The following is a 25,484-nucleotide window of genomic DNA, read 5'->3' as shown; positions in this document are numbered from 1 at the left end:
CAAACCGTTCATTTGATTCCAAATAAGCACTTCATACGACCACAAGATCTTGTTGAATAGATGAACTTGGCCACATTTTGGCTCAAATCTATTAGGTCTCAGGAGATTTGTCCAAAGTTATGTAGTAAACACCGCAGATAATATGAAAAATTGTCTTCCTTTAATTGAAGAGATCTACTTTAATTCGAGAAGTGGCTCAGATTTGCTATGACCAAGAGCCGGCCGATTTGACGGGAAACTCGTTCACAGTCCATATTTCTGTAGAGGCTCGTGGATTGGCCAACTGTGATGAGATTTGCAAGAGGTTGTCTAATGTTCTCGGCAAGTTTCAATCACGACACAAACGTACTAGCTTGTGATGGTTGCTCTTGGGAATGCATCTGATCCTAAGCACCCAATCTGTGATTATCAGCTAAATTTGTACAACACGCCATAAAGAAAAAGACGATCTTTCCTAGAAGGCATTGGGCATTGACATTTATTCGTTTTCAATCAGTCCACTAGTCATTATATCATCACCTTAGTTTGAACGTTTTAGTGATTCCCTTTTTTAAACGTTTTTAACCCGATCATCGACAATTCGACAGCATTCGTCTTCTCTTTCTTTCTTTAAGGTACGGTAAGAATGTAACATTTTCTTTAATGTCAGTAGAATCAGTATTATATCTCAATTATACCTGTCATCGAGAAGCAATTTTGGAAAATTGGAACAGCTCGGGTATCTCTCGCCTTTTTATCCATTTGTTTCGAATTCAAGAAGTCCTTCAAGTTTGTAAGTCAAGAAAGCTGGAGCGCTAACACGCTATTGATACAAGTCCGAGATGATCTTTGTGGCGGTCGTTTGGGGTGCGAAAACAGCCGCCGTCAGACTACGTAGCATTGCAATGTCTGGCATCCTACTCCATGCAAAGAAAAGAATTGGCTTAATTGAGACAAGGAAAGCCAGGCTATGAATTCAATGAGTTGAGATCCTCGAGATTCTCGGCTCCGTATCTCTATGGGATTGGTGTCTTTCACTCATTGGATTAAAACTTTTCCAAGTCGTAGATTTCTGCCAACTACCGCTCACCACGTCCGAGAGGAGCTGCAAGCGAGTTATAGGTTTGACCCCTCTTCGAGGACTTCTTGTCGTGTCGGATGACACCCCATTTTTTAATGTCTAATGCGAAAAGTACGTGTCTAGTGAAGACTCGATGGAGGGGAGAGAAGTGGCAGAGCACCAGGAGTGATGTTGGTCCAAGTGTCGTTGGAACAAAAGTTGAATTGTCGCAGTGTGTGTGTGTGTGTGTGTGAGAACGGTGCATGAGAGGAGGACTAACAGGGAACAAAGCCGAGAGTCCAAGTTATGGGTTTCCATTTTCTTCCCCTGATTGTTCCTTTGCATTGGAATCGTTCGGTTTCTACCAGGAAAAAAATCCCGAATGCGTTAGTTATCCTTACTCTTACTCTTCTTCTCCTTTGCACTATCTTGTTGCGAGGCGAGAAAAGAGAGAAGGCAGAAAAAAGAGCATCAAGCAAATTCGCCATTTATTGGCCGACTCGAGATTATTTTGATTTATGTCAAGTGGCACTTTTTCCGAACCCTCAAATGTGAAACACTCAGCCGGACTGCTCGGCTTGAGGAAGAAGAAGAAGAAGTTGAAGGAAGCGTTGTTGGGCTCGGCAATAACGATCAGTCATGGGTCCCCGCCGTCCCCGCTCTTGGGCGAGTGTCCATGGATACGCCAACCAAGTTTGGCACTTAAAAGCTAAACTTTATGAGGATTTATTCAACCGCGATCTTCAATTGTTTGTGGAATTGAGTGAGAAAGCGGGGGGCCTGACGGCGGGTAAGCGTGCAGGAAATGGGATATCCCGCGCCACGTTATAGAATTGTACGTCCAACCGTAGAGAGTTATAGCCCATTTGATACAGATAAATGGCCCGAATAATCGGAAGAGCCCCAAGACGGGTTCAAGTGTCTATTTCACGATTTTGTCACCATCTCATTATGAGTTAAGCTGGTTATGCTAACCCTTTCTCATTGCTATTCGTCCATTACAATAACTCTTAATGTGGGATTTTTTTCTTGGTTTTGCAGTTCATGCCAACTTTTGATGGTCATCTGGTTTCGATGACGGAACCCTCTGTGAACACTCATAGTTCTTTGGTCCTTCACCAAGCGCAGCAGCAACAACAACAACAACAACAGCAGCAGCAGCAGCAACAACAACAACATTGTCTCTCGGCCCAACAGCAACAACACCAACACCAACCGAACAATCCTGACCTCCATGAGCTCGAGGCCATCCACCAGCTCGTCCAAGAAGGCAAAGCTAAGGCCAGTGAGATCTGCTCGAATCTCAAGAATACGGAGGGTGCCTCGCAAAGGCTAGGAAATCATTTCGTCAAGACTCAAAAGGAAATCAATGAGGCATTTCAATACTACGCCAATGCTATGGAGGAGCGCAAAGCCGAGATCCTTCGAGACCTGGAGGCCGTCCATTCGAGTCGTCAAGCCGGAGTGGCTCTCTACACCGAGAAGTCGCAAGAGACCGTAGAGAAAATCTATCAGGTAAGAAAATGGGTCTTGCTTGAAAAAGGCGGCACTCTTGGCTCGACCGCCTCTGTGTGAGTGTATGTGTCTTTATATACATAAGAATATGAAACGCACCCACTCCTGCCACTTGGGCTAGGTCATAGCGCTGAACCGAGGTTGATGGTAAGCATGGTCTCAAAATCTCTGTCTTCCTGCCAAGCGTGAAAGTGTTGGAGACATCATGTTGACGGGGGAAATCAGAAAAGTGCATTTCACTTTGACAGCTGGAAGTGAATTCCTGAACGACACTCATCCTAAATAGAGTTGGCATTGAGCATTATTAATTTGGGAGTTACTGCATGCAAGTAAACAACACCTTCTTCCGGATCAGTGATCACAGCATGTAAATTGAGGGGTTTCGCTTGGCAGGACTATTTATTTGTTTGTGTGGATTGATTGGAAGGGACCGTGTTAATGAGTATTGACGAAGGAGCAATTCTGCTCCTTCGACCGAGTGTCTCGCTTATCATGACTTGACCCCCAGGATAGATGAACAACTCCACTGTGGTTGTGTACTGTAAGAAAGGAATCGGACATTTAAAACTGATCATTTTTCGTCATCGTTTTCAGCTGAACGACTTCATCGAACGCTTGGTGAAGCACGCCTCCAGCGGTGAGGTCCTCTTGTTCAAACGACCCATCGAGCAAAAGTTCGCGGCCATCCTTGCCCCATTGTCCAAATATGATAGCAATTTGGACCACTTGATCGACTTCGAATTTGCCTCCAACCCCAACGCCGTTCCATCGGCCATCAAGAACACCTTTGGATTCATTCGCATCCGAAGCGAGTCATCGGGCGAGTTGCCCAACAACCGCATGCTGAGCAACCTCGGCAAACAGCCGCCCATCTCGCGCCCCGTGTCTCAAGCTCCAGGGCATGGATCACCTTCATCTTCGTCCTCGTCATCCTCGTCGTCATCTGGCTCGCACCACACGCTGGGATTGTCGCCTCTCCTCGGCAATGTGAGCGGTGCTGGCAACGTTCTCTCCAACGGGTTGGCTCAAGGCATCGCCACTTTGGCTGCAGCCTCCTCCAACAACAATGCCACGAACCTTATCAATGGAATGCATCTGAATGGAAACAGCTTGAAGAACCTCTTGGAGAGACAACAACAGCAGATCCCAGCCTCGGTTTCGGCAACCGCTGGCGGTTATCCGTACGCGAACTCCAACGGAGGAGTTAATTCTGGCGCTTCCAGCTGCTCCTCGCTGCTGGATACGGACTCGTTGTTGGCCAAGCGGTTCAACCGAGCTATGGGACCACTTGTTAGCGGTAATTCCTCGCTGAGCGACCTCTCCAATGGATTGGGAGGCCACTCGAACAACCCATACGAGAAGTGGTCCAATGGTTCAGACAACCTCCTCTTCAACGGCTCGGTTTGCTCCAACGACTCCCAAACGGCGACTCATTACGCAGCCTTGTCTAGTGCTGTGGCGGCCGCGGCTGCCGCGGCCGGTTCCTCCTCTTTGGGAGGCGGAGCACCCGGAGGCCCTTCCAATGATCATTTCATGGACCTCACCTCCAAGATCATGGGCTCGCCCCATGCCAACACCTCGCTCTTTCCCCCCAAATCTCAGATCAAGCGACAAAAGATGATCTACCATTGCAAATTCGGCGAATTCGGTGTGCTTGAAGGCCAATTTACGGAGCCGAGTGGCGTGGCCGTGAATGCCCAGAACGATATCATCGTGGCTGACACGAACAACCACCGCATCCAGATCTTTGACAAGGAGGGTCGTTTCAAGTTCCAGTTCGGCGAGTGCGGCAAACGGGACGGCCAGTTGCTGTACCCGAACCGTGTTGCCGTGGTGCGTCAGTCCGGCGACATCATCGTGACGGAGCGATCTCCAACACACCAGGTGCAGATCTATAACCAATATGGGCAATTCGTTCGGAAGTTTGGCGCCAATATCTTGCAACATCCCCGGGGAGTCTGTGTGGACCACAAGGGTCGCATTATCGTGGTCGAGTGCAAAGTGATGCGCGTGATCATCTTTGACCAAATGGGCAATGTCCTGAGCAAATTTGGCTGCTCAAAACACTTGGAATTTCCCAATGGTGTCGTGGTCAACGACCGTCAAGAGATCTTTATCTCTGACAACCGGGCCCACTGCGTGAAGGTCTTCAACTACGAGGGCACCTATCTGAGGCAAATTGGAGGAGAAGGTAAGTTCCTCAAAGAGATACTTCATTTGTTTTACGACGCGTTCTCCTCTTCTTCCACCTCGTACGCTAACACATGCAGCTTCGCTAAATATTCTAACAACTACTACTATGACTTCTATTACTCCTACTAGTCTTACTCTACGTACTATTACCCTCTACTCTTTCTAATTGCGTGAGGAGGGTTGATTGGACTAAACTGTAATGTAGGAGCTTAGCTTGTTGGCTGCTGTTCCTTTGATTTCGAATCCACTTTTGCACCTGAGGAATGTTTACCACATCGGCCTTTGCTATAAATCTCCTCCTCCCTTTGGTGCTTTTCTCAGACATGATAGTAATGGTTCCCGGCTTGGCTCGCCCATTTCCCATCTACTCCATCCCATACTTTGCAAGTTGAATGCTTGCCTTAGTGGATCATTCATTCTTTCTCTTATTTTCTCTCGTTCGTTAGGTTGCTCCCCGACACTCACTCACTCATTCACTCACTCACGCTTTCAAGCAAGCTTCTTGGTCTTCTTGCCTACCCAAACAATTGAACATTCAATTACGGGAAGTGAGCCGAGATCTTCGGTCATTTTTTTGCCTGTCTTAATTTTTATCTCGTTTCTGATTCCCTCATCAGCACTACTTTCCTTTCCCCTCTAGTTCCTTTGTTACTCACAGATTGCTTCGAACATCGAGGTTTTCGGACTGTCGGTAAAAAGCGATGGTCGGATCCAAGGGACCTGAACAAAGTGAATCGCTGCCGCAAACTCCGCGGGCGGTTTGAGTAATTGTCCTCGACGTTTTCTTCCATTGTGTTGATGGGTGGTTGAGTTGCTTAGTACTCCCGTGGATAGGTTTCCGCACCTGTTAGAATGGGTTTATGGCGAGATTGGAACATCATGCTTACCATCTGAGAGTGAGCACTGATTGCTTGATTTGTGCTCATTCTCTCGGTCAGATTTCGTTTTGGCCTCGACCCTATTGGCTGACTTTTGTTATTATGTGGCTTGTTCAAGTTCTTGGTATTTTTACAGACGACCCACAACTTACTTTGTCGTTGTTGTTCGAGTTGGGTTGTGTGGGATTACCGTCTTACTTTTCTTCTTTTCCTCTCTTGGTCGTCCTCAAGCACCCATGAGATGATGCCCACTTGCGTGCTATCCAGCCATTGTCGCTCTTTCTCGTTCTAGAGTATATACGAATAGTGTACAGTATGCTGTATGTAGTTGTAGAAGAAGAGTCCTGAAGGTAGTTTGTTGGTCCGTAGTTCATAGCATACACACACACACACACACGAAACGCACACCCAGAGCGTGGAACGTCATGTCCTTTGGCTTTTCCCCTTTCCCCTCGGTCCCTTGAGATGATGATAAAAATAATGATCATAATGATAATGCCCGGGGATTCGAGACCGAAGAACAAACAAGGCCTCTCGAGAATCCAGCCCCAATGTTGTGCTACCTTTGGTTATATTTTCCGAGGACGATGGCGTAACAACCAACGCACACCACATATTTGCGGCCTCTTTGCCTCCAGTTGATCGAGCAATGAAGTACCATCTACACTACAGTAAGGTCCCATCAGACAGATAAGCGATGCGTGAGAGAGAAAGAGAAAGAGAGAGAGAAACAAAGAGGAAAAGAGATGATATAATAATGTGGTATCGAGTAAATCAAAGCTAAACCCGAGCAATGGAAGGAACCCTTGGCCATCTGGTTGTCTTTAGGGCTCTTCCCGTGGAACTCGAGATTTTGGCGATGTCTCTGAGTAGACCCGACCTCCTCCCAGCACAATCACACAACACAGCCAATGCCAAGTCTAAATGCGGCTGGTATTGTTGGTAGATTGTCAATGGGTCTCAAAGTTACAAGCTGTCACGATGAAGTCTGACATTATGAAAAATGTCCAGCCTTGATTTTGTATACCATTTTTTTCTGGCGGAATATATGACCATCTTCAGCTTTCTCTAATTTTTCAAAGTTGCGATCATATCATGGAAAGAATTAATTTTTAAATGAGCCAAACTGCATTGCCAATAGATATTGTATGGTTCACATTCGTGTGGGAATGTAAAGAAGAGAAGATTTTCACGTATCTTCTCGCGGGACACTTTCAGGACGGATCTTCCTCAGAAGCTCCTTTTACTTGTTTGCCTCAGCTCTGGGGGGGTTGGCATTATATCATTCTTTCGCAAGGCATTTAATGAATAACGTATATTTTAGAGTTGTCGTCATTGGTGTTAGTCGAGTAAACGTAAATCTTCCCTGCTTAAAAGTCTGGCTGACATTTGAATGTGTTGGTTGGCTCTTCAGTCGTTCTTTATACGTACTTGTTCGTACGTACATAGCATACTACTAAGGGCACGTTGTGGTGATTACGTTAGATGGAGGCTTGAGAGAATGATTATTTCCCCCCTGTGGATGAGTTGTGGTTGGTCCTGCTCGTTTCGCGGTTCAAGAAGGCCGCTCTCGACGACTACTTCCCAATGGATGTGGCGGGCGGCAAAGGGAGGAAGTGAGTGAAAATAGGACTGGCCTTTTTGTATCTTTTTAATTAAGGATAGCGACGAGAAAGAGATCCTCCTTCTTACCCACTTGGACAACGTATATGTGGACACCAACCACCGTGGGATGCGGGCAAGGCAAAAAATGGCCAACCACTTCGAATGTCAGGAAAGTGTATAGCCCGATATCCCGAGTGAAAAGCACCAAACAGGGATGTTAGCATCCTCATCTCGAGAGATTTCGTCAAGTTCATGGTACACCATGATCCGAGTACTCATGGTTCCGAGTGGTTGCACCCTGGTTGGAGCATTCGGAGCATTCGGATCTCAAGGCGTTCTCACTCACTGGTCATTTGTCAGAAGCAAGAAGCAACCGCCCTCGTTGGGAAGTCCTGTTTTTGCCTTTCTTTTTCTTGGAGTGAGGGGCCTTGTAAATGACCTGGAGGGGTCTTCGGTTTGATACTGCCTTGTGTATGTTCGAGACGAAATTTATTTTCAAAGGATCTTACGTGGATTAGCAGAGACGAGATCATTATTTGCGTCATTGAAATGCCAATTCCACAGAATCATTTACAGTTCTTCCCTCGTAGTGCCTCAGCCAATCGAAGACGGGGGTCAAGTCTTCCTATTTTCACTCAGTGTAACGGTAGTGGAGTTCATACATAGGTATCTTCTGGGTATTGTTTGTCTTTTCAATCTTTTCCTCGCCTCTGCCAATGAACGAAAATCCCTGCTTGCCTTTGATTTGTTCGATCTGGCACTCTTGTCTGATACAATTGTGTTATTACATTTTTGTCTCTGACAGGCTCTCATACAAGCATTGTTGTTGTTCCAAGATTGGGACCATGTCTGGGTGACAGTTAGTCTCATGGATTGGTCCAAGAGCCTTTGATTAGTTCCAATCTCCTGTTCTTGTCATATTCCTCTTGCCCGGCCATCGGCCATCCATCCTTCGTCGGTGTTGACTTCCCTCACTTCCCAGATCGCGCTCGCTTCCCCATTCTTTTCTGTTACGCCGATCCCGATGAAAAAGTCGTGCTATACACCCACTACGTATAGCAGAGCAGAGTATGGTTCGGTTATTCTGTTACCTTCGTTCTAATGGCGAGGTTTTTCTTTCGTTTCGTTCCAGGCATCACCAACTATCCGATTGGCGTGGGGATTAACGCCGCTGGCGAAGTGACCATCGCAGATAACCATAACAATTTCAATCTGTCCGTGTTTAGCCAAGATGGCCAGCTCCTTTCTGCTCTGGAGAGCAAGGTGAAGCACGCCCAGTGTTTCGACGTGTCCCTCATGGACGATGGGTCGGTGGTGTTGGCCTCGAAGGATTACCGCCTCTACATCTATCGCTACGTTCAAGTGCCACCCTGTGCCATGTAGTCGGGATCGCCCCTCCCCGTGATTCCCTTACCAACACAAGGCTATTCGCATTTTATTACGACTAATTATTATTATCACTATTATTATCATCATTATTACTATTATTGCTGTCACCATCATCATCATTATTATTAACTCTCCACATTCTTATTACCACGGCTCTTGGCATTCATTACTCACTCACACTGTTACTCACTCTGCCAAGGATTTGTGTTTACCAATCGTCCCCCCAAGCGCCCCCATCACTATCCGGACCATGATCAATGCCCGCCCAATCTTGGAACTTTGGAACGTTCTCCATGCTGTGTGTGCGGTCAACTTAGATATGTGGCCCACCTGCATAACCAACTACCCATTTACCCACTGACTTTTCCAATCAACACCATCGAGCTTCTCGAGCAGCACCCTTCTGGCCATTCCCCATTTGAGCCGTCAGCCAACGACAGTGCCTCTGCCTTGGGCGGCTTACTTCGATGGTCCCTGAACGAAACCCAAGGCATCAGTGTCACCCTCCAATGCACCGTTCAAGTAAACGACCCCGTCCCAGTTCCCCCTGGGCCCGTGTGTTTCTCAACCTCAATCATTTCCATAATCGTAGTGGTAAGAGCCATCCCGGTATCCCCAGGAAACGAAAGTGAAAGCAAACCCAAGTGGTGTTGGTGATGTTGCTGTTATTGTTGTCCCATCCAGCGAAAGAAGTGCACCACTCATCCAGTATTAGTGAGGAGGAGCATATGGAATCATCATTGTTTCATTTTTTCTTATGATTGGGACATCCATCCTTCTTTGTGCTTAGTCCTCCCATTAGCCACGACTGCTCCCCCCTGATCATGTGGTGTCTCCTTTTTACTAGTGCTTCTGCTGTATCGTTTTATTATCTGAATTGATCGTGTTTGTGTTGACGATCTGTTGATTCACTGGCCTCGCCCCCGCCAAGCCAAACGGTATGCATTCATTCATTGATTCATTGATTCACTCACTTACTCATTGTCCCATTCGACTAAGACGCCGACAACGACGACGACCATCATCCACTCAGCCAACCTCGACTTCAAGGCATTTATCTTTTTCTAGAAAGCAAACGAGGCCAACTCTTTTGGGTGTGAACACTTGAATTCTCACTAACGCTACCCCAGTTCTGTTGGTAACTAATCAATCATGTTTTTAGATCAGAGAAACCTCCCCGCCTATCCAATCCATCTCCATTGTCCTCTGTTCATCATCTGCTATGTTGTGTTTGTCTGTTCATTAAGTTTGTTCGCCCAGACCCGATCTAGCATCGCTCTCAGTTTGTCACGTGTGCCATCCATCATCATGAACATGATTTGGTTTTGTATTTCAATGAAATCCTGCTTTTAGTTTTCTAGTTCGAGTTTACACCTAATCATTTTTTGTGTCTTCTTTATGTCCTTCTCCCTCCACTTTAATTGGGTACCGTATTATCGTATGCTTCCCATGTTACAAGATCGTCTCGATTGAACTTATCGCTCTTGACGATCGATTTTGGAGTTACTGGATTGTAAGCGAATCGTGCATGCATGCATACCTTCCCTTCATGTTTTGACCGATTGATTCCAATTCTCACGTTTATTATTTGTCTCTGTCGTAGTACTCTCTTTTTTTGTCATTTTTTTGGTCCTAATCATTCTGAATAATCCAGTGTTTAACTCCTCACCGTTGGCATTCTTTATTGACTCTGCAACATTAGCGATTATTACCATTACTTCTCCGTTTTTTACTCAACATCTCGATCAATGCTTTTTTGCATAAGACTTTTAGTTTTGTTACTAACGACTAACCACCTACATCATCATTATTAAAATTCCCATTATTGCTCCTTATTATTACCTTTATTACTATTACGACGCTTACTCTGATTATGGCAGTGTTGCGGTTTTTTTTCTTTCTTTCCAATCCGGACATTTGAGTTTCCCCACGTTCAGGAAGAATAAATCACCTAACTTATTTTTTATGCTGTTTTTTTTTTCATTATCATTTTTATTAGTTACTTTCACCCAACCAAAGCCATGCCTGAAGAGCTACTTCCATTTGAAACTAGTCCATTGATGACATTTGATTTCAATGACTGACGCTCATCCGATTGTCATAAACCCACAGATCGCTAGAACATCTATGAATCAGGCCAATGTTTTGACATTGGCGAATAATTTGGAAATGCCGAAGTTCAGAATTCTTTTTTTTGTCTCAATTCTCAACATGATTACGCTTATCCTGGTCGATGATTGATTTGTCTGCCATCAATATGTTGTCATTGTCCCAAGGATGGAGTCCCTTTCAAAATTGAACTGTCTTTCACCGACTATTATCCTGTTCGTTTTCCAAGTATATGAATTGGTAACCATGTTTGATTATTATTATCTGAGTTGTTTTCACAATAGCTTTGAAAAGGTTGTTTTAAAGGTTGTTCCTAATGCCACGGTTACAGAAATATTAAACGGCAGTGATTCAAGGCCTGCTGATTTGGGGGATCTCTGTTTGAATCTAACAGGTCGTTGGGGTGGGTGAAATAAAGATGGCCAGGGTCGTTAAGATGTTTCGATTCGTTGTTACTGTGTGTATGTAAATAGATGCCAACCCTATTTTTCAATACCCGGTCGATCCTTCTGATGATTTTTATCCTCTAACGGCCAAACTTTTAACGACAAATTTCACATAAAGACTACATGATTGCTCTTCTTAGATCGAATGATAGTATCACACAACTGCTACATATACCAAATAAATTCACTCGAATTGTGCTTCTAAATTATCTCCTTTTCTAAAGAATTCAATTCAATCTCTCGACGAGAGAGACACGAGCACGTTTTAGGCGTGTTTTTTCTAAGGAAACAATGGCACCTCTTCAAAAAATACGAATGTTGTCAAGATTTTAATAGATCTATTTTTCATACATATGATGCTAATGTTAATCTTAGAATGATAACGGAAATGGATGATAAGCAAGCATGATATATATATATATATCCAGTACATCATTGGTCCCAACACACTCTAATACGTACAATTTGGAGCTCTCCACATATGAACAACGCGAATAGTTGATCGTCTTGTTGTCGTTTGAGCCTATCTGTTGGTTTTGGGTTGATAAAGATATCGATTTCGTCCTCCGCCCATTATCCCACCCAGAAGCCCACTTTCAAACCAAGTTCAGGACAAAGAAATTGCTACCCAACTTTTTTGTGATTTGCCATCTCCTTCATTAGACTTGGCTCCGGATTGATTGTAATTCGTCACCCACGCTCCCTACTTACCTTTGGTCCTAATTTCACACTATGCTTCCTTTTATGCGCGGTAATATTGTTATGGATCTCTTTTGTTTCACAATGACTGTTAACAGTTGCTTGATTGATTGACCTCAAGAACTGGGAGACACTTGCCTAGATCATTGCTTTACTGTTGTGTTTGTGACTACAACGTAAAACCGTTATACTACAATTTTTGTCAATCGAAGAAATATTAATATCAAGTTTCTATGACGGCAGTACTGTTATAACATTTGGTATTCTTTGCCGTATGTGGGGTTTTCTTTGGAGGTATTATACATTAATCTTGGGGTCAAGAGGAGAGGTCCAAATTCTTTTTTCCGATTCCCTCTTGAACGGCTGACTGTACCGTTGTTCGTCAAAAACACAAAATTTTAAGACCGCGACCAAGGTGGCTTGGAATCCGTCTTAAAACTGCGATTATACATTCAGGACCATTCCGGAAAAGTGATTTCCGTTAAACGAGGGGCGGGGAGGGGCTCCGAGTGTCCATTCTGATATAGATTCTTGGCTTTACTGCCATGTCTCTTAGCAATAGGCTTGGATACTTCAAATCATCCCAACTCAAAACCAACAGTTTATTCAGACAGTCTCATGCTCCAATCAAAATCCGGGATAAAAGTGATCCCAAAAGGAACTTGGACCACATGATATTCAGTGGTGAAAAAAATCCCTAGTATCATAGCTATTCTGTACATGAGCCTCTTTTACAAACAACTCTTTGTTTCTCATCGCCTATGTCTATTATTTCTTTTCATTACCAATATTTGCGCCGCTGTCATCATCATTGCCATTGCTATTATTAACAGAACATTATTAAAGAACTAATTGCTACTGCTGCTGGTACTACTTTGAATATAGATATTGTGAATCACGAGAATGCATTTTATGAAAACTGAACACTAAAAATATTTATGAAAACAAAAAGATTTTTTAAAAAGAACAATCCCGTCGTTGAGGCCAATCTGACATGTGAGAAACAAGCGAAAAAATATTCAACCCATTTACTTAAACATTGTTAGAAATGAAACAAAGCAACACTCTTTACAATATATATGAAAATACCTTAAAAGCACTTCTTCGAGCAGAAATACTTTCTGGATTACTTTCTCAATTCTGCCATGAATCGCCCGAGCAATTGATTGTTTTCTCCTCCTCCTCCTCCTTTTCCTCCTCGCCCTCTTCAAAAAAGGCATGTCCTCCAAAATTGTGACCAACATGATTGCTGCTTCTTCTTCCTCATCTCATCTCCAAGCTCACAATTTCTTATTTCACATCCAGTGGGTGTGCTCTTTTTACCATGATTGTTGTTATGATTATCATTATCAGGAAGTGATTGCAATCCACGACAAAACAAAATTCACCGGCCACATACTTTACAACCTGTACTATGTAGTTGTGAAGACCCTCTCTTGGGTATCCCCATATCTTTGGTTATAAATACTTTGAACGATATTAGGAATGGCATTTACTGAAGCTACTACATCTCGTTCTTTGTCCACTCTTTCTTAAGCCTAACTTTATTCTCCATCAATATGTCCATCCACTCGACAACAGCAACGTTAACAAAACCATCCTCCTCCGCAATTCTTCACTCTCAAAAAATAAAAACCAATCCTAGAGTACCATTTATCATTGTTTGACAACATGACCCTTATTTGATGTATTTGTTGTAGTATTCTCGTACAATTCTTACTGTACTAATACCACTACTACAACATCGATAACAGCCGTCTCGTCTCCTATTAATATTACTATGATTATGATATAAAAGTATTATAAGAAGGAATAAAGTATTTTGTTTGCTTGGTACCAAATGCTTCCATCCAGGTTTATTACTATTGTTACTAGGAGTAATCTCCAAGAAAACGTAGAAATAACTAGAAGTTTGTTCCATAATTCAGGTATTTTGAAGGTCTTAGTCGGCAAGCAAGAGTGGTGAATGTGATTTTTTCAAAATTTATAATACCCTTTTATGGGACTCTCGGTCATGCCAATTCGTAAAATCTCTAAAAGTATGTGATGAAATAGTCAGAATGGTACAATAGTTGTCTAGAATGTGATTCACAACAAAGATGAGCAGAATTGGTTTAGTGAGTATGAAAAAAGTGAAGAGAGGAATAGCAGGCAAAACATAAACAGTCTTGGTTTTTTGATAATGAAAATGAATATTAACTCTTTGGGAGTTGACAAAAGCACCAGGTGGATTTCTTTGATAGCTCTTGAAAATGAAGAGCACCTAGTAAATGGGCTTAGTTTTTACCTATCTAACTGTCTCTAGTTGTTACCCTAACTAAGGCATCTAATGTACAAAGTTGACAATGGAGACAAATTACTACCACCTATTTTTACTCCCCATAAGTACAACTCGTGTTCCTTTGCAAACCTGAGCCCAGTGTTTTAAAGCCAAGGAGTGAATCTTAGATTGAGAAAAAAGGTCCACGTTATGTAGGGTAGTACGACCTTTTCTCGATCTAGGATTCCCTCCTTCGCTTTACAAAATTGGGTCTTGTTGAACAAAGTGGACCCTAAGTTGGCGACGATGTTTCAAGATGTGACTGAAGAATCGAGTTGTACATACAAAGCGGGATACAGACTACAGGCTTAAGACTGAAGATGCATAGCTTAGGTTTCACTATTTGATGTTTTTAGTATCGGGTGTGCCATATTATCGGTATCATCATTTTCTTTTTTTTGCATATTGATTTTAATGGACTTGATGACGAAGAACGCATTTATAATGAGCTAAACACAAAAAAATAAAGTTGCAAAGCATACATCATGGAATTATATCTCTAAAATACACTGCCTTTGACGTTCACGCAGAGCTTGAGTCTAGGGACAAAGTTGGCGAAAATCTTCTCTCTGTACCCATTGTTCATGTTTTGTTGTCGTTTTCATTTTCTGGTCATGAAACTTAAGAATGTCCATGAACTCGTATTTGTCTGGCTAGCATATTTAATAAAATCCTTTTTCACTTAACGAATTTGCCGCCAGTGGAAAAAGACACACTGGGTTTGCTCGGGAATAAGTCATGTTTCTGGAAAATGTGTGTGTGCAAGAAGTTGTGACCACCCCAAGGAATCAAGACCAAACGTTGATTCATCAATGGTATGAACCGTATGATAGTATTTTACTTCAACTTACATATATACTAGGGTTTCTGTACTAGTCTAATGCAATTTATTAGTAAAAAAAGGATGCAACTAGAATGTCTAAATTGTGAATGAAGACCATGTATTAGCAAACAGACCCAGTCTCAACATGTTTTTTAAAGTGACCCAGGGCATGGTTAAGATGTGATGAAAATGGTCAACATGGGGGTAACCTAACATATTTGTATTGTTAATTCGCATTATTGTTCCTATGTACTTTAATATTGAACGAAACAAAAGAAAAATTTTGGGATTAGAAAAAAACTCAAGACAGAATAGTTACGAGTTAAACGTTTAACACAAATCAGCACATCTATAATACCGTATAGAAAAAAAACCAGACTATTGAAGTTGTGTAGCAATTTCATCCATGAAAATGCCATTTTTCCAAACTTGACACTTGAGTGGAGCTGATCCGAGTTGATGTTGGCCGAGATGACGTATTTATCTAGCTGTTTATGTACAACAACGTCGTTGAAATCACTTCATCTGAAAAGCTAAAGAATGACGCAATGTTACGGCACTTTCTGTTGCAGTCATTGAGGCAAAACGACGTCAGGAAATGTGCATTAGTACGAGCGAGGGTTAGCAGGTTGAATCGGTGACTCGGATTTCATCTAGGTGGCAGACAGTTTTCAAGTGGCCTTCAATTTTGGCACCAAGCACCTGCAAGATAGAGCAATGGCATTGTTAGAGAAATCTTCATTTCACTCGGTGACAAATCCAGGCATTCACCGTCAATCATTCTTCCCAGCTCATTACGACCTCGTCTCACTTATGACAATTCAGCCAGTGTCGATATGGAACGACAGCATTCACCAAAGGTTGCGTTCGGGAGGATTCCAATTGCTAGTGATATACTCATAGTGAATGAAAGCCCTTCCTTGGCTCACCGTCGAATTCTATTCTTACACCGAGAGTGCCATTCAGTCCTCATCCCATCGATCTCCTCGTCTTTTCACGAATCCATTTGGGATTCTGGCCATCAAATTTGCCAGACCAATGTTCGAGGTCGAAATCTGACGGGGGTTTGTTTTAATGAAGTTGAGTGTTTGCTGCGGGGAGGTCATATTCGGGTTATTGCTCGCCTTCCTCGTTGTCGGGGTGTGCTGTGCTTTTGTCAATACCATTTGTGACCGGACGCTGAATAATAAGGTATCCTACTTCACCAATCCAGGATTCCCTGCTTTTGAAAAAACACCCGAGTGTGCATGGAACATTGAAGATTCGCCAGGACACATGTGGGTAAGCAATATTCCAACAATGTTCCCGTGTTTGATGCCATCGTAGCAAGTAGCTTCTGAAGAAGTGGTCTGATACAACGAGTTCTGCACTTGTAATTCCATTCATATGCATCAAACTCTGCAGGTGTCAGTTCCTGCAGCCTTAAGAAGTAACATCTAGAAATCACCTTAAATCACCGGAAATACTTTCCAACTCTGCTGCCGCCAGAGAAGAAGGTTTGTCAACAACAAACTCGCACAATCGTTGAGCGTTGTTCACCACACGGGTCAAATGTCCTTTGTATCCTCTCAGGGAGGCATTTAAAGACTTACTTCCTCGTTGGCTGTCATTATCACCGAACGCGTCTTAACACTTTAGTTTCACTGTAATATTGAATGTTTTGGTAGCTTACGATTTTCACTACTTTCACAATCTCAATAGTACACAAATCCTGCCGACTGCGCCATGTTATGTTATGTTATGGACGCGTGGAGAAACAGACAGACGATGTACTCTGGTTGAAGCTCTATTGCAAACTGTTTATTGAACGGTAGTTGGGGGCATGGATACAAGAGATCGTATATACACAGAGAGCATATATGAAGAACGAGAGAGCATGATGGCTAAGCATGGCGTAAGCCGTGATAACCTAAATAAGAAATAACACTACAAATGTTAAAGCATTGCGCTTGGATTCACAGCCTTCAATTTGTATGGTCCTTCCAGGTTAGGCTGGATTATGAGGATTTGAGCTGAGTGTTCAGCTTCTTGGTGCTTGTATTGAAGATGGTTTCAACATAATCAATAGCTCTGATGGTCCTTCTGGACGATTATGTGGAAATAAAAAAGGTTATTCGCAGATTGTCAGAGTTGACCCGGGCTCCATTTTAAAGCTGGCCATGACAGTCCAGTCACAAAAGACATCGATGGAACATCAAAATAACTCAAGTCCTTGCAGTGTGGTACGTTTATCTACAATTTCAGCTCATCTGAAACGAAAAGGACCCATTCTACTGGGATATTTGATCCATCTTAGGTCAGTGAGCTGGTACAAGCGGAAAATTGTGGCCAAACAGGAGCCCAAGGGTTTGTGAAGCGGAAGCGAGCACTAAAGCGTCAAAGAAGCCAGAGAGTGGGGTCCAAACCAGACAAAAAGAGTCTCTTGAAAGCAAGAAAACGACACACCCCGAGGTTCAATCTCAACAGCCTTGATAGAAAACCTTTCTTGTCAAAGTCTGGGAGTTCAGATTCGCTCAGTCTGCCAAAAGAGAACACACAAATGGAGGACAAATTTAAGAATGAAAAAGACTATTCCACTTTAGTAGGAGACGTAATGAAGCGACAACTCCGTAATGAAATGTATCTTCCATCATTTTCATCTCGGAATGTCTTCTGCGAATCAAAATTTCGTCACGAAGACTTCCTTGGTCCAAGCTTTAAGATAATTGATGGTACAGAGACTCCAGTTCATGCTTTTCCTTGGATGGTATCGCTACAATACGATGGAGAACATTTCTGTGGAGGCAGCCTCATCAACGAAGATACGGTTCTCACCGCCGCTCATTGTATGAATTTACCCAACTTTCAAAGCAATTATTGGTAAGGTTCAGTTACTTACTTTAACGATTTCAGCTTCACTTAATGTTATGTTGTCGGCTTTTCATAGTGGCTGGCAACATACAAGGCCTAACATGGGTACGGACACTCAATAACATGGCTTCATCCTTTTAAGTATGAGATTGAAAGCAACAGATAAATTGGCATAAGAAGTAAAAGATATAAGAAAAGTAATGTTATTAAAACGTCGATATTTCAAAAAGTTTTGCATGCATTTTTTATTGCAGACCAATGGTTAATTAGCTAGAGTCAAGTTAATGTGTCAATACTTTGATTACGCCCTGTGCATGCCTACTCGGAAAGACCTCACATGAAATAGTTTCATGTGAAGCTCCAGCGAGATAAATATCATTCCCACCAAGCCAGTGAAATTTTGTTTTGAACATTTTTTGCAATTCAGAGAGAGGATGTGAAGCTTGTCCATTTCCTTTACCTTGTTTCGGGCTAACACACTTCTCAGTCGCCAAACAAGTCCATTGGTCAATTGCATCAGCAAGTCTCCTTCTAGGATTATGTATGTAAAGCTTTCTAAAGTCAAATCCCAACGTGTTCATGGAGCAGGCTGCCCTAGGAACCTGCTCCAGGGAGTGTACACCATGACTAGTATATATGGCAACACAAAGTTCTCGCCAATAGAGACGTGTAAAGTACCGGATCGGATTTCAGCTGCGTGAGCTAGCCAGGCTGCGCCACAATCGTGGCAAGACTACCATGATTTAGCTCTTCCGTGTTCCAAATCTTCATTGCAAAATTGTTCACGATCGTAGAACATCGTTCGACAATAATTTTATACAATTTAAGTCCAACATGCATTTGCTAGAAGTTGACAGTACATGGCAAGTGACAAAAATTTGCAAAAATACGAAAAAAATATTGGTACCAACATTGTGTCATGAGTAAGATGTGTGGTGACACATACTTCATGGTAGAACCAGAGAGCGCCCTGTATGGCATCTCAAAGCTTTACACTTCTCTATTAGTAATGACGTCGGGCAGACACTAAGGAAGCGGATTATTTAAGGACCGCACCATCTCCTGTGGAAAAGTGGCCCGGGATACTTTTGTGAACTTAGATGTAGGCCTCAGCCTCACAAAGAACCGAAAAAAATGAAATTGTCTTAATGGAGGCCTTATTGCTACACAGGGCAATTATCTGGGGGAAATGGCATGCCCCCCCCCCCTAGAATCAGTTTCTGCACCGTACCTTCATTAATTTTAAATGCTATCCAAACCAGGTTGAGGCGAATATGTCTCACCAGATTAATAGAAGTTTCGACTCAATACCTATTGCAATTTGGCAATTTTCGCCACAGGACAAACCCTACCCTAACCCTTCTCTGAAGTACTAATTAATGCAGCAACAAGCCCTGCATCAAAACTGCCTCAAGGATGGGCATAAGCCCATCCTTGAGTCCACGTGATTCCTCTGTGAAGCCCGAGCTTGCACCAAAGTTCAGAAAAGTTTCAGGGCACTGAAGACAATCCTTAATCGTGCAGGGGCCCTAATTCTAGGGGAGATGATGCGGTCCTTTTTATTTAATTTGTTATAAGTTACTATGAGGAAAACCAAAGAATGACCTCTTCGGGTCTTAATATTGAAAGGGATTGTCAGGATGATGATGATTAGGAGGTGCTGAAGGTCATATTTCGAGGCATCGGCACGAAATGTGTCCAATTAATGGAAAGCCAAAGAACGTAAAGAGTGACTCCGGTTAACCCCGACTATACCGGCAAATTCTCAAGTGATGCTTCAACGTTCGCTCGAAACTCTGCTAGAGGAAATATGGTAGATGTAATGCTTCCATTCAAGGTGCAAAAAACAGTAATTGGGAGGGGATGGAACATTTCAAAACTCTTCCCCAAAAATCAAAGGTTGGCCGCAAATAAGATCAATCTGAACAATAAACAATTAGCCCTTTTCTTTTGGGGTCTTGGTCATTTCAAAATCCGTCTATCCAGTGTCCACAACCAATTGCAAAAGTGCAAGAAAATCTTGCTTTTACATTTTTCTGTTTGCAGAACAATTTTTTGTTTCAATTACGATTTGAAACTTAATCAAATTTTAGAAACAAGACACTTTTGATTTGTTCCATTAATTGTTGCAAATATTATTTGTTACCGTCCCGCGAACCAGCACCGATAGAGTTCAATCATATATTCAAAACAAGGCTTTATCAAGTAGTTTGGACAAAAGGGATCTAACAAAAATGTTCATAGAATGGGGCGTTTATGGCTTAATTCTCAAAATGACGGAATGACTGTCAAGCAAAACTCAATTTTGCCATCAATCCACTCTCGCAACCTCAGAAAGACGCGACGAATTTAAAGCAGGGCGTCCGGCATCCATATTGTTTATTTCTGGTTAATCTGTGTCCATCTTTTTCCAGAAGCCTCCTTTCATGCTACCATTGATCAGTTGTATCGTATTCATAATTCATTTTTGAAGAAAATTTGTGATGAGTATTTTGTCTTCATTTAGCATTTTTCTTGGAGTTTGTAAAATTGAAGTCAATCAATTTACCATACCTACATATTCTCTCATTCGTAACATAAATAAGTCAACTGCCCTGAAAGCATATTGCATTTAGTCATAATGGTTAAGGCTGAACTCGTCGGATGCACGATCTATTCCTCGACTCATGGATGACAAAATTTTTTGAAGATAAATCGCAAAACCCATACTAAAATTTTCAGGTCTTCCTGGGCGAGCACGATTTGTCTCTAACCAATGAAACCGAGTTTACCCTTCAAAGACGAGTTTCGCGTATAGTACTACACCATGGATATTCGGACGCAACTTCACCGCTGACCCACGACATTGCCATTCTGAAACTGGACCAAAGTGTGCCCTTCAGCCCAGCCATTGGCCCAGTATGTCTCCCAACAGACTCAAGTGCTTCATTCGAGCCAAGGTTGGGCATCTCGATTGGTTGGGGAATTACTGAGAATGGAACGCTCTCAGATGTATTACAACAGGCAAGTAATGTGTCAAATAAAATGAATGAGGTTTTGGGGAAGGCTGAATCTAAAATGTTCCGTTACTTTAGGTTGAGATCAATATCATTTCCAGCGAAGTGTGCCAGCAAATCATAGGGCCCTTGGGCGTACAAGTATCTCCTGTTATGATGTGTACCTTAGGAGGTCCCAATGGAGGAGAATCAACGTGTAATGGAGATTCTGGGGGCCCCCTTATGGTCCGTCAAGACAATAAATTCATCCTGGTTGGGCTGGTGAGCTTTGGTGAGGTGGATTGCACAGCACCATTGCCATCCGTATACGCCAGGGTCGCACCTTTTTTGGATTGGATAGCTGTGGCCTTGTCCACCTAATGCTAACGTGGATCTCACTTGACTTTATGCTACGTATGCCTCCGATGGTAATACTTTGGTTGGAACGATATTACTTTGGACGTAATGAAATATAATCGCTCTGAACAATTTTTGATGAGGATCTCTTTTTACAGCTGATGTCAATAGTAAGATTGACAAACATATGATTCGCCTTGGGGCATGTTTTCAAGTGCCAAGTACTTGACCTTTTTAAATGTATGGTGCTATGTAGGGTTGAACCATTACCCAATTTACGAGGCCACTCACCATATCAGCCGTATATAATTTATTTACAAATTGATTCTCTCTATTGTTCGGCCTAGGACTACACAAATAACCAAAATTTAAATGATGTAGAAAAAACTGAAAAACCAAAAACCTTTTTGTAACATGGCGAAAAAGGCATTAAACCAAATTGTTCGGCATCAATGAATATGTACCATTCACACTCCTTCATTTCATGTCAAGTCATTCCTCCCAGTTAGCATGGATCTCGAGCTAACCTACGACATAAACCCACGCTCATATGGCTTCAACATTCAATAGTCCTCTAGCGTGTTGGGATTTATGCAATCAAAATTATATTTCATAGTCTTTTTTAAAACAAGTTTCTAGCGGGACATGCTTTTCTGGGTTCTTAATACAGGGTTTGCCACATGGTGAACACTTTTCGGGGCGTGGCTATGACTGAGGCCCAATGTCCTCGCTCTCGCTCTCCTCGGACGAAGCTTCCCATCACAATTCGACCCAAGCACAAGTCCTTGCCTTGATGGCGATGGCGAAGACGGTAGTGGGCGTGACCATGGGAATGACCATTAGTTGGCCCTTGGGTGTAAGCACTTTCATCTGGTCGTGGACTAGGGATGGGCGAGGGACTCATTCCAGAATCGGATCGCTCTGACAAAGGCAATTGAGTTTCTGGAAAGCTCGAGGAATCCATGTCCTATGTACGTATTACCATGATAATAAGATATGCAAATTACCGGAAGACACTGAAGGATCATATAATCAGATTGATAGACCCTCACCTGAAGTTCAAACGAGGTTTGCTTGTGAGACAAAAGCACCATGAAAGCCGTGGACTCTAACTGGTTAGGGTTCAGATCGAAATTTAAGGTTTCGTTGAAAGCCGGTTCTTTGGTTCCGGGACGGATGGACGTCTTCTTTTTCTTGACCACTTTTCCACTGGCACTCAATTGGAGAATTCGCACGTATGGAACTGGATCAGACAAAACGTTACAGGTTATTAAAGCGGACTATGTCTTTCGTAGAAGGTATAAAAGCCTTTTCACCAAAATCGTCCAAGTTTGAAACAATTTCTTCATATTTGAGATTTGTGGCTTTCATGATGCTGAAAGACAGGCGTTGGGCTGTGGGTAAATAGCTCATTCCAAACATGAGCTCGCCATATTCCTGTAGAAATAGCATTCAACGTTGAACAATGGCATGGACCAGCCAGTGGTATTGAGTTCATCACAACATGATTTAGTACCTGTTTCTTTTGAGCCAAAAAGTTGGTCATAATTAAACCCTCTGCGGAGGTATTCAAATGTTTAATTTCCTTGAGGTACAAGGACGTTGTTCCAATTTCAGTCACTTTGCTGTGACGATCGTGGTCGAATGCACTCAGTTTCATACGCAGATTCTGTTGAAAGTAAGGAAAATGATAAAATCGATACAATCATTTATGGCTTTATATTTGAGTTGGGTTTCAGTTTTTCCATCCAAGAACACTCTACAAATGAGTTCCATTTGTTATTTTCGTGAATTGCTCTTTCATCTTAAAGACTTGCAGTACAAGAGAAAGAAGGAAGAAGAGAGATTTAATCGTAACGAGTCTTTTAAGCTGTTCCTGAAGCAACACTAAAAGCCAGCGGGGCTTTGAAGAGCCTTGATGATGGAGATGTTGATACGAGTCGAGTCAGTAAGTGCCTTGACTCGTTCCACTCACCGTGTCGGGCTTCTGGATTTAGCTAGCTCTGCGAGATTGTTGAACTTAACACAAACACTCGCCAAATCTCCTTCCTATTTCAAAGGTAGTACGTAGTACGTTTTCGATTATATACGTATGTATATCGTAAGGTGAGGATTAATACCAAGACAAGAGATGGTAAAAACCCAACTCAAGCCCATGACAGTTGACGGAAACGTTTGTACCCACGTCAGTTGGGTCTCAGTGGGATTACCTTGTAATCGCTCCAGGGAACATTCGTTTTGAAAGATTGCCCAAAGCTTGGATTCTGATCCTGTTTCACCACGTCGGTCTTGAAGTCGGCAAACACGTGCCTGGAACGCTTTCGCAGGGATCGACGATCCCGATGAAGCGACACATGGACCATGACATCACAAGGAGCTCCATAATCTCGAAGAGGCAAATCCTTGGCACTCTGGAACATCAAAGTGGTAAGTGGAGAATGAAAGCGAAAACGAAAACGCGATTAAAGTCGATCTTTGTCAACATGCGTGTATTCTAGTAGATAGAGTGATATAGGTAGTTCCCTATAGCTGGCAGAGTCGTGTCGAGAGCTTGTTGATCCTGTGCACGTAAGATGTTTCACGATGGAATTAGCCCGGGATTAAGTATTAAATATTCCATCAGCGCAACGATGAAGACTTCATTACGGAAAAAAACCGTCGATTCCCAGATCCCTCTGTTTAATGATGAACCATTCAAAATCCATCAGCCTGGTTTAATGGCGGTTGGTATCATACACGTTTGACTTGGAATTGTCCCGCCCAGACCGAGCATGACAAAGGCCAGAAAGTTACCTCGATGGTGATGGTGAGGATCCCATTGGTCTCATCCTGCGGGTCATGTTCCAAGTGAATTGAAAACGTGACACTGGACAGAACGTTCTTCTCTCGGCTAAAGGATCGGATCATCCGCGTGGGCGACTGGGGGGTCGAGTTTGTGGCCGTCGGGCTTTTACCGAAGGACAGGGCTGACAGTGTGGATCCCAGGGACATGATTGAGGTGGGGGACGAGGCCCGTCGTGTTTTCGCGTGGACAGGTGCACTCCTTGTGGACGTCGTCGTGGGGCGAGTCAAGATGGAGGACGAGCCTAACGACATGATTGAGCCGTGACTTGAATCCTGATGTGAGGTCGGCCCCGATTTGGACTGGGAGGGAGCTAAAAAATACAATCGAACAGGTACGAGTTAATCCTCATTCAAGAGACTGAATGTCTGGCTGACTGGCAGACTGACTGGCTGACTTGGATTCTTTTGAAAGCGTGTTGATAGAGAGTTAGTTCATGATCGTCTCTTCAAGATTTCTTCAAAACTTGGATTCAATAACACCATTCAATAACACCACGAAAAAAAGACGATAAGGGATTCCTTTCCAGACTCTGGCGCAAGTGCGGGTGAGAATTCTCAATTTCTTTGAACGAACGGTCGTTCTTCGAGCTTCGTTCTTTGCTACCTTTGAGCATTGAAAAATAAGTCGCACCTCTCGGAAACAGACTTGCCCTTTCAAGGACGGAAGGAGACCTTCTTGAAGGCACGTCAAAATGAGGAGACCTATCAACGTCATTTTGAACGGGTGTATTTTTTGCAGGCTATTCAGGCCAAAAACGCAAGGGGGAAATTTCCTTACAGTTGTGAAAAAAAGATGTGCCACTGAAATTGTACGGAAGGTAATCCAAAGCCATGAATCATGAATGACAAAAAAAATCTCGAATTCTCAAAGCACGCTTGAAAATTCAATCTCTCCTTCATGTCCTTTGGAACAGCTGAATGAGTATACGTATGCAATGTAGGCCTACATTCAGCTGAGCAAGTATCCATGAATAGAAACTGCGATTCGTTAGAACAGATGGAGAAATATCGTCTTTTTCCCACTCATAAAGGTCTCATATGCTTTTATGATCTCCCAATATTTTCGAAGCCGAGCGAACTCAGGCGACTGAACTAAAACCCAATTGGAAAGATATTCTGGCATGAGAGTACATTATTCCCTATGGTGCTGATGAAGTAATACTAATGATCCATCTGGATAATGAACCTTCAAGACTGAATGGCGGTCTTTTTGTGATCCACTCATTGCCCGGTCTTCCTTTACCAAGCACATAACAAGTAGTTCCAAGACTTGACCTTGGACGCATCATGAAAGTAATTCGGAATTGTTGGTTGCTTTCCATTATTGAAATTGCCATTGTGTTCCTTTTCATAGAAATATGTTACTACTCCACCTTAGACCCCATGCTATCTTCTCTCCGCCGATCCTCCTCTATGTACAAGTTCGGTTGCTTGGGGAAACC

At 42.9% G+C, this 25,484-nt stretch overlaps 3 protein-coding genes across 6 annotated transcripts in view; 2 read left to right on the top strand and 1 right to left on the bottom strand.

Annotated features, from left to right (window-relative positions):
- LOC131878588 (brain tumor protein-like) overlaps positions 1–10,585 on the top strand; it is a 61,755-nt gene extending 51,170 nt beyond the window's left edge. For 2 of the 4 annotated variants that reach the window (XM_059224621.1, XM_059224622.1), the window contains exons 3-5: positions 2,081–2,554; positions 3,149–4,745; positions 8,363–10,585. In XM_059224621.1, the coding sequence (XP_059080604.1) occupies positions 2,081–2,554; positions 3,149–4,745; positions 8,363–8,613 (2,322 nt within the window). In that variant the 3' untranslated portion in view covers positions 8,614–10,585. Of the gene's footprint in view, positions 1–394; positions 620–2,080; positions 2,555–3,148; positions 4,746–8,362 lie in introns of those variants that run through there. The other 2 variants (XM_059224624.1, XM_059224623.1) reach the window with 2 other exon arrangements.
- A 6,979-nt stretch (positions 10,586–17,564) lies between these two features.
- Positions 17,565–21,332, top strand: LOC131878112 (chymotrypsin B-like). Its single transcript, XM_059224014.1, has 3 exons — positions 17,565–17,875; positions 20,584–20,869; positions 20,941–21,332. The coding sequence occupies exons 1-3, from the start codon at positions 17,610–17,612 to the stop codon at positions 21,220–21,222; spliced, it is 834 nt and encodes a 277-aa protein (XP_059079997.1). The 5' UTR covers positions 17,565–17,609; the 3' UTR covers positions 21,223–21,332.
- Positions 21,333–21,780: 448 nt separating this feature from the next.
- Positions 21,781–25,351, bottom strand: LOC131878345 (synaptotagmin-6-like). The gene is made up of 7 exons (XM_059224295.1): positions 24,821–25,351; positions 23,992–24,353; positions 23,409–23,609; positions 22,715–22,867; positions 22,515–22,635; positions 22,251–22,441; positions 21,781–22,165 (listed from the first exon to the last, which is right to left on the bottom strand). Exons 1-7 carry the CDS (start codon positions 24,873–24,875, stop codon positions 21,860–21,862), a joined length of 1,389 nt encoding a protein of 462 aa, XP_059080278.1. The 5' UTR covers positions 24,876–25,351; the 3' UTR covers positions 21,781–21,859.
- Between the last annotated feature and the right edge of the window lie 133 nt (positions 25,352–25,484).

The sequence above is a fragment of the Tigriopus californicus genome, chromosome 3 (genome assembly GCF_007210705.1).
Source record: "Tigriopus californicus strain San Diego chromosome 3, Tcal_SD_v2.1, whole genome shotgun sequence".
NCBI classification, from domain to species: Eukaryota; Metazoa; Arthropoda; class Copepoda; order Harpacticoida; family Harpacticidae; genus Tigriopus; species Tigriopus californicus.
Note: the sequence above shows the minus strand (reverse complement) of the source record. Positions and strands in the feature narration are given on the sequence as shown.

Coding starts and splice junctions, on each gene's coding strand:
- LOC131878345 (XM_059224295.1), bottom strand. CDS start 24,875: ATGGCTTTGGATTACCTTCCGTACAATTTCAGTGGCACATCTTTTTTT. Junction 22,442..22,514: donor TTCAAACTTGGACGATTTTG/GTGAAAAGGCTT, acceptor TGTCTGATCCAG/TTCCATACGTGCGAATTCTC. Junction 22,166..22,250: donor AAACCTCGTTTGAACTTCAG/GTGAGGGTCTAT, acceptor ATACGTACATAG/GACATGGATTCCTCGAGCTT.
- LOC131878112 (XM_059224014.1), top strand. CDS start 17,610: ATGAAGCGACAACTCCGTAATGAAATGTATCTTCCATCATTTTCATCT. Junction 17,876..20,583: donor AACTTTCAAAGCAATTATTG/GTAAGGTTCAGT, acceptor ATACTAAAATTT/TCAGGTCTTCCTGGGCGAGC. Junction 20,870..20,940: donor TCTCAGATGTATTACAACAG/GCAAGTAATGTG, acceptor CCGTTACTTTAG/GTTGAGATCAATATCATTTC.